Genomic DNA, 8,387 nt, shown 5'->3' with positions numbered 1-8,387 from the left:
CCTCTCACCTCGTGACCACGTCCGCCCTGACGCCCTCCGTCTTGGCACAGAACGGCTCTCCACCTGATCAGCTGAGTGAGCCCAGCCAGGCAGGGGTCTGGCCTGGCCGGAGGTGGTTGCCCAAAACACATTCCCTGGGCTTCCGTGGTGGACGGCTGCCGGGGTCGGGGGCTCTGAGGGAGCCCTTCCCTTGACACTGTTTCCTCCCTGCTATTCCCACTTGCAGTTCTACAGCACGTCACACTTCAAAATGGTTCCCTACGGTTACAGGCTCCTTTTAGCCGCCCAGAGAGGCAGGCGAGCAGGTTTTATATTTTCCCTCATTTTACAGACGGGGAAGATAAAGCCCCAATGATGTTCTGGGCTACCGGCGCTTGCCTCAGCCCTACAAAAGTCCTGTTCCCCCGTGCACCTGGTGCTGGGAAGCACCTGACGCCGAAGGTGGTGCTGAGGGGACATAGGCCACTTGCTGCAGGTACAAAGCTTTGCCACCCCTTGTTTCTCTTTGGGGAGGCAGGAAAACTGGGGCCTCAGAGGCTCATTACTTGCCTGGCCCAGAAATAAATCATGAAGGCGTTCAGGGAAATTGCACGCCTCATTCGCTTCCCATCCCCCCCCCATCAGCCAGCTCGTCAGGGCAGCTTTCCCGGGAGGAAGAAGGGACATTACTGAATTCTTGGGACATTCATCACATTTGGTTCCCAGCTGATTTAATACCCTGAAAAAATAACTCCCTCTTCACCTGATGACTGTGAGTCTGTGTCAGGCAGCCCCGCCGGAGGATGAGTCAGGTGTGAGGTCAGCTCCAGCATCTGGACTAATTTGTCCTGAGCTGCTGGCGGCCTGTCATTTCCTCCTGTCCCGCCCTTATTTGGAGCCCCCGACAGCTGAGCTGCGATCCAACCGGGGGAGCTGGGCACCAGCCAAAACGTCACCCACTGCTTCCCTGCCTTGGTCCAGTCGCTGAGGAGAAAGGAGCCTGAGGCATCGCTGTGAGATAACCAAGGACTCTTTTTTGCTCTCCTCACACCTTTGAAGTGGGAGCCTCTTGAGGCAAATCAACAAGAATGTGGCTCTTGCAGCTGAGGACCGGGGGTTGCCGTGGCTGCTGCAGGCGAAGGGGCTGTGACCAGCTCCGCAGGACTGATAACTTTAAAAGGGCATCATCTGCTCGCTCCTCACTCAGCTGCTTTATCACTGCAAGTGACAGAATGGGGAGGGTTTCATCCGTTTTGCGCTCCTGGAGAGCTGGGGGGCTATAAAAAGAGGAGGCGCAGGGCAGCTGGGAGACAGAGAAGGACAAAATCCAAGAGAGGGAAACCAGAGGGGCCTGCTCCTTGACCGACGCCAGAATGCGCTTCTCCACCATCACAGCGAGCTTCCTCCTCTTAGTGGTGGTCCAGCTCTTAGGGCAAAGCGGAGCCAACCCTGTGTACGGCCCTGTGTCCAATGCAGATCTGATGGATTTCAAGGTAGGACTTGGAGGAGAGGGGCTGCAGTCTGGGACCAGGGTCTCTGGGACTGCACCCAGTCACTGAGCCACTCCCTCTCTGTGTTTTTCCTTTGTAAAGAATTTGCTGGACCATCTGGAGGACAAGATGCCTTTAGAAGAGGAGGTTGTGCCCCCACAAGCACTAAGAGAGCAGAATGAAGAAGCTGGGGCAGCTCTCAGCCCCCTCCCTGAGGTGCCTTCCTGGACTGGGGAGGTCAGCCCAGGCCAGAGAGATGGGGGTGTCCTGGGGCAGGGCCCCTGGGACTCCTCCGATAGATCTGCCCTCCTGAAGAGCAAGCTCAGGGCCCTGCTCGCTGCCCCTCGGAGCTTGCGGAGGTCCAGCTGCTTCGGGGGCAGAATGGACAGGATTGGCACCCAGAGTGGACTGGGCTGCAACAGCTTCCGGGTAAGAAGAACTGGGTGTGGAAATGGGATGGGGTGTCAAAAATTTTTTTGACATGAGGTGTCAAAAAATACTACCAAGGACTCAGGCCGAAGTTGATTCCCTTTGAAGTTTCTGCCCCAACTAGGTGGGTGACTGTGAGTCTCAGGACAATGATACTGTCCTCAGCTACTAGAATGTTCTAATCGAAATGAAAGTTACTACCACTGGAAAATTAAAGGATCATGGGGCCAAGTCCCCTTTGTACTGTTGATGGGCAGTCCACATTACTCCCCAGAATTCAGAGATCCCAATGGATTAGATGCAACCTACCGGGGCCAACCTTATTGGCTTCTAATGAGTAACTCCTGCACCATCTCATGAAACCTGGGGGGGGGGGGGTCGTCAGGCTGGTGTGGAGACTGATGGGGAGTCCTAGGAAGCTGAATTTTCCAGTACAGCCAGTCATCAAGCCAAACATGTCTGTGTTCTGTTTGCAGTACCGAAGATAATGGCCAGGGAGGAAAAAGTGATCCAGGCCCTCATCCCTGGGTCTCTCACTTCGATCTCACCACCCGAGGACCTGGTTGTGAGGAGCAACCGATCCAAGCTGCAGCCTCCGGTCAACATTTTCACATTTTATGCTAAGTGTAGAAAAAGTGGTTTAATTGTGGCTTCTCCACCTCTCCCACCTACGCATTAAATGTTAGGGAAGACCCTCACCTGTTACTGACAGCGCTTTGAAACGTGAATAAAATTCAGCACCATGGACAGAGGACAATGGCCTGGATTGGCGTGATTTCTTTTATTTCCAGGGAAGAGAATTCAGCCTGCTAAAACTTTTCATTTTACCTTTTGTCAGAGAGGAATGCTCCCTTTCTTTCTACCTCCTTTAAAAAATAATTAGTAAGCTTTATTTTTTAGAGCAGTTTTCAGCTCACTGTGAAATTTAGCAGAAACCCTGTATTCAGCTCTGTCCAGAGATTTCCCACTTACCCCCGGCCCCGACCTGCACAGACCATCCCCACCAGAGTGGAACACTTAAAAATTTCTTTTAAAGGAAAGATGATTTCATTTAATTTTAAACATTCAGAAATCTAGAAGAATTGTGAAAGTACCGAGGGGTCCCTTGGCCCAGATCCATCAAGTGCAGAGTGGAACATTTGTTACTGTGAGTGAACCTGCACTTACACATCAGCCAGTGTCCATACTTCACACTGAGCTTGCTCTGGGTGTTGGACATCCTGTGGGCTTGACAAATTCCTCCTTTCATTCCTTCCTCCCTGTTTTTTTTTTTTTTTTTCCTTTGAGTGGAGTTGGGGCTCAAGCTGCAGCTCTCAATATGCTGACTTCACTCCAGCCTGATCATGGATACCAAAAGGCCCTAGGAAACAGCAAAGGAATGTATTTTTACTTAGGTTTGCCCATAGTGAGAGTGATGGAAACTCACAAATATCGGATTTTTTTTTTTGCACACCTTGGGATTTTTTTTTTTTTTTTAAGATTTATTTATTTATTTATACAAGCACTGGGTACAGTCAGAAGTGCGGGAGGGTGAGAGAATTCACCAGAGCCAGAGCGGGGAACAGAACAGGCAGACTGACAAAGAAATACACTGCTGAGGGGAGCAGCAGGCGCAGCAGGAGAGGTCTGCACGCCATGTGGGACCCTCACCGGCGGCCGGGGATCGAACCAGCGCTACAGAGGCTGCGGGCAGCTTTGCAGCCCAGCGCTCAATCGCTGCGCCACCAGGGGACGCCCTGATTAGTTATTTTTTGAGGCACATTTATAAAATGAGAGCATTAAATTTTCTCTGCTACGTTTTGAGAGTTGGCTATGGAGCTGAGTGAACTCATTTTAGGAAGAATAGGTACAATGTTTTGGGTTCAAAAGCTGAACAAAGTGAAGACAGTAATGTTTGCTATGTTGACAAACTGCAAGCTTATGGGCCTTTGGGATTCTGGCGCGTGTTTGAGAAATAGCCACCATCTTTCCCTAAGTCAGGCTTGCAGATTTTATTGAGGTGGGAGCCACTGGGGAAGACAGTTTGTACCTGTTTCTAAAAAGGCTGTTGTCTTAGGCAGAAAATATCAGGCACTAAGTTGATCCACAACAGAAAGTAGTACTCCCCTCCCCCTCCTGTGTACCCCCAACACCATATCGGCTTCTATGACACTCCTCCAATACCCCTTTCACTTACATGCTTGGTTCTCCATGTGCTTGATGTAGTTGCTTCCACCTGGAATTCCCTTTATCCAGTGCTCTTGAGACCATTCTACTCATTTTTCCAGGCTCGTTGCCAAGACCATTTCTTCCAGGAAGCCTTCCTTGAGATAACGTGCCCAGCACAAATTAAGATCGTTGTTAGCAGCATTTTGTTAGTAGCTACCATCTGGACACAACCTGCCTTGGAATGCAATTGGCTGTCCCTGATGACCCTTCAGTAGCCCCTGCAGCACGTAGTCGAACTGATACTGTTTTCTTGTACAGAAATTAGGAAAAGAGGAAATACGGTAGCAATTTACTCCCTGTAGAGAGAATGGGGGCGGTGAGCAAAGAATTGATGGTTAGGGAGTGGAGGTGGGGAAAGAACTCTAACCACTTCCACTAAAAATGTCCTTAAGTGCACTTTGAACATAGAAGGCAGAAAACCAAGAAGCAGGGGGTGACTAACAAGGACAGAGTTAGACAGGAAGAGAAGCATTTGCCCAAACCTGGCTGCTGAGCACCGGTGCTGGGAAGCAGGAGTGGCAGGGAGGGGAAAAGCAGGAATCTGGGCACATGCCTGAGGCGTCCCCGTGACAGTGGGTTCTCATGGGATGGATGGAAGGTGCCAAATACCAGGGCAGAAGATGCCCCTGGAACTGAGAGGGAACTTGGCAGGTGAAGCGATGTGAATGATTAACTGAGATCGCTTCCACCATGGCGGGTAAGGGCAGCTGGGAGCAGCTCAGTAAAAGAAAGTCTCCATGCTGGGAAAACCAAGAGTGAACAAGAAGCAATGTCAATTGCACCAACAGAAGCAAGTCCCAAGGTCTAAACACCCAGAGACCCAGCACCGGTAGCGTTTCTCCTGGCTGGACGTGGCACAAACCTTGAGGGGCCAGCTCCCAGCACGACGCTGCCGGGAGCACAAACGGCTGACTGTCCAGCTGGTGTGGGGAGCAGCAGCCGACATAGGCGGCGCTCGCGGGAGGGAGATCAGTAAACAAGTCTCCCAGTGTCCATTTGAAGGCAGAAACAGGAGGGTGTGATTCTGTGGGTTTTGCTAAGACTCACAGGGATGAATTGGTTCCGATCACGAAGGTGGAGAGTGGCCCTGGGAAGTGTTCCTCTGGGAGAGGTGTGGAAGGAGAAACCAGGCTATAAAGCTACCCTCAAGCTTTGCAAGTTTTCCATATTAGAAAAAGAGGCAGTAAAATAAAAGTCCAGTATGCACTAAAGTGGCAGAGACAAAGGGCTAGAGGAGACATGACGACATTTTATTCTGACATGTTATGGTTACGAGAACCGAGTTCCAAAAGTTCAAATAAAAATAGAATTATACAAATTAAAAAAAATACAATTTATATACACAGTGGAATTAGCTAACATTACTGTAGAAACAAACAGTGCAAACAGGAGGGGGAAGCTGCTGCTGTGAATGAGCAGCGAGTCCACAGGGGCCGCTAGGGCAACACTGAGACCCCCGGGTGCATACAGACCCCCAGGGTCATGAGAGTAGCACTCCTGTGCAGGGGATGCCGGGGGTCGAGCAAGCTCCATTCAAGCCAGGAACCTTAGTTCAACATGATCGTGAGCAAATCAGCCCCAGGGCACAAAGGGTCCAGTCAGGACAGGACCCTGCGCCCCACCCCCAATCACCACCATGAATGCCAGGCTGAAGAGGAAACACAGGAACCCCCTTAGCCAGCCCCGGAGCCCCCTCTGTGGGTTTTATCTATGGGGTTCATGTCACCAGGTGGCAAGGGGCGGCTGGAGGTGAGGTGTTGGAAATGCCAGTCTCTAATGAAAATCAAAGGCGCAAAGCTGCCAGTGGTTTTGCTCTAACGGCTGTCTTTGGGCTGATCTGGAAAGGGCAGAGGCCAACAGAGGACAGGAAATGTCCTTTCCTGGGGCCTGGGTCCTCCCTGGCCTCCAGTCGGGTCAGGGGAGGGAGGCGGTTGCATTCCACTGTTGCCAGGGGTGAGGATCTGGTGACCAAAACACAACAGGATGTGCAGGAGGGAGGGATTCCAGCCACATTCCCCAGGGCAGGCCTGAAGTCAGCTGCTGGTGACCCTACCCCTGAGGCTGCGGTCCTTGGGGGGAGCTACCCCATGGGCCTCTGGTTCTGCAGCTCAGGAGGGCGGGAAGAGGGGATTCAGCATCTCTGATGCTTCAGCCATTGGTCCCCTTCTTAATAAAAGGAAGAAACAACGTGGCCCAGTTTTGAGCGCAGCCTTAAAACTAAGAGGCAAGGGAGATGCGCACAGCGAGACGCAGGGGAGGAAGAGGGACAGAAACACAGGGAGGGACAGTGAGGGGCAGGGCTTGCCTTTTTGTGTGGGTTCCCATGAGCTGGCTACTAGCTGGCCACTCATGGGCAACTGTGACCTATCTGCTATCTACACATCACAGCAGAGCGTTCCTAGACCTCCTACGGAGCAGAGCCCGTATCAGGCGGCAGCCCGGGGACGTCAAGGCCGCTGCTGACCTGATTATGGGACTGTCTCCGCGGTGATCTTGGGATGCTCTGCCTGTGGTAACATCAAATACTTTGCTGACGCAAATGGTTCTTGATGGAGGGTCATGATGTCCCCCTCCCTGTCCCTTGTAAAACTTGTCCCCCATTCCTATCCCACCCCCCGGCCCGTACTCCTACCACTGTCGCACGGTCAGCTTTACCAGCCTGGGTGCTTTCAACCAATGGCACAAGAACTTCTCTGCTCAAGAAGCAGAGTCTGGCCTTGCCAACCTGCTCCATGACTGCTGTGTCCCTCAATGCGTTGCGCTGCAAAGAGGCGACAAAGCTCCTGTCGCAACATTTTTGGTCCTTGGGATTTTCCTAGCTATTTATTGTTTTATACACATTTTGCATGTAAGTGCTTCCGAGATGCTGAGACATTTAGAATTCAAAGTAATTTTGATCAAGATGATAAGAATAATAAGGTGGAAAGGGTGCAGAGCCCCTCTCCCCAAGCCCCAGCATGCCCTGACACCCCAGGCCCCGCAGAGGGGAGGAAAGAGGTGCCTCAGGGACAGGACCCCTCAGGCCCCTTCCATGATAAAAACCACCTGGCGTGAATGACCACCCCTGGGTCCCGAAGCCCCTCCACAGGGCTGCGGCTGCGTCCAGATGCTGACAAGCCACAGTGCACACAGAGGGCAGGAAAAGAAGTGAAATGTCTGATGCCCAAGGGAGCCTACTGGGGGCGGGGAGAGACCAAGCAGCCTGGAGGGAAACTGAGTCACTGAAAGACAGAGGGAGACTCCCAGTGTTTAATGCTAGAACCTCAGAGCATGCGCTGGCAGGAAGCATCTTCCCCTCCCCAGCACAGCCCCCGCAGCACTGCAGACCTGCCTGAAGCCCCCATTCTGAGCACCCCAGGGGCCAGCACGCCTGCAGGCTAGGGCTGGCCAGCAGCGGCGGGTCAGGGGGTGGTGGGGATGCCTGTGAAGGGCAAACACCTCTTCTTCTTCCTCAAATGAGCCACCTGCTTTACCAAGGCACATGCTTTTCAAGCCACATCACGTACCTTTTAGGAGCCCCCTTTCCATCATAAATGCCCATACCGTTCCCCGAGTCAAGCGAAGCAGTTCTATCTAGGGGTGCCCTGCTTTTAGTTGACTTAGAGGGTAAAGCCAAGGTCCTCTGGGCTGTGGCTGCTTCCCTGGGAAGACAGAGGTCAAACTTAAGAAGGTTTAGGAATTCAACGGAGAGGGCGAGCCGGGCAGCGCGAGGGGCGGCTGTGAGTGGGGGAAGGCGAGCAAGCTTCAGGATCAAAGGCTAGGACAGGCGTCCACCGGCCCCGGTGCTAGGCCTGTGGTTTAGAGCTGGCCATGGGGCTTGGGTGCTTTGTGCTTCTGGAGGGTGTGGTTTTAAGGAGACTCAAATGACGTAGGGAGCCCAGGGTGCCAGCTCACATCCAGGAGAAACCTCCCTAAAATCCATTGCCAGAGATGTCGAGTGAGAACCTCAAAGACTGGACAGGTTTCTGGGTGCCAATTCCTAAGTTGAGACATTCACTGACTTTGGAACTGGCCCCTGAGTGTCGGAACGGGCCAGAGCCACGGCCGTCATGGTTTAAGGCAACAGCTGGGTCCCGAGGAAGCAGCAAAGCGGGTAGGAAAACTGCTCTGGGGTCACCCTCCTGGGGTGAGCTGACTTCCCCTCTGGTCCTGGCGTGTCAGGGGAGGGGCCTGTGCCAACACTGGATGGTAGGGACGTGGAGGCAGGAAAGGGGATGACACTTGCTGAGAGTCAGACAAGCCCAAACTGATGACGGGCCCATGCTGTCCCAGGCCTCAGAG

At 52.8% G+C, this 8,387-nt stretch overlaps 1 protein-coding gene across 1 annotated transcript; it reads left to right on the top strand.

Annotated features, from left to right (window-relative positions):
* Nucleotides 1-1,352: 1,352 nt before the first annotated feature.
* NPPA (natriuretic peptide A) lies at nt 1,353-1,949 on the top strand (the record flags this gene model as incomplete). Its single annotated transcript, XM_084244068.1, has 2 exons — nt 1,353-1,472; nt 1,572-1,949. 2 exons carry the CDS (start codon nt 1,353-1,355, stop codon nt 1,947-1,949), a joined length of 498 nt encoding a protein of 165 aa, XP_084100194.1.
* Between the last annotated feature and the right edge of the window lie 6,438 nt (nt 1,950-8,387).

Source organism: Talpa europaea, assembly GCF_964194135.1.
Source record: "Talpa europaea genome assembly, chromosome: 9".
NCBI lineage: Eukaryota > Metazoa > Chordata > Mammalia > Eulipotyphla > Talpidae > Talpa > Talpa europaea.
The sequence above is the reverse complement of the archived record's forward strand: the minus strand, read 5'-3'. Positions and strand labels throughout refer to the sequence as shown.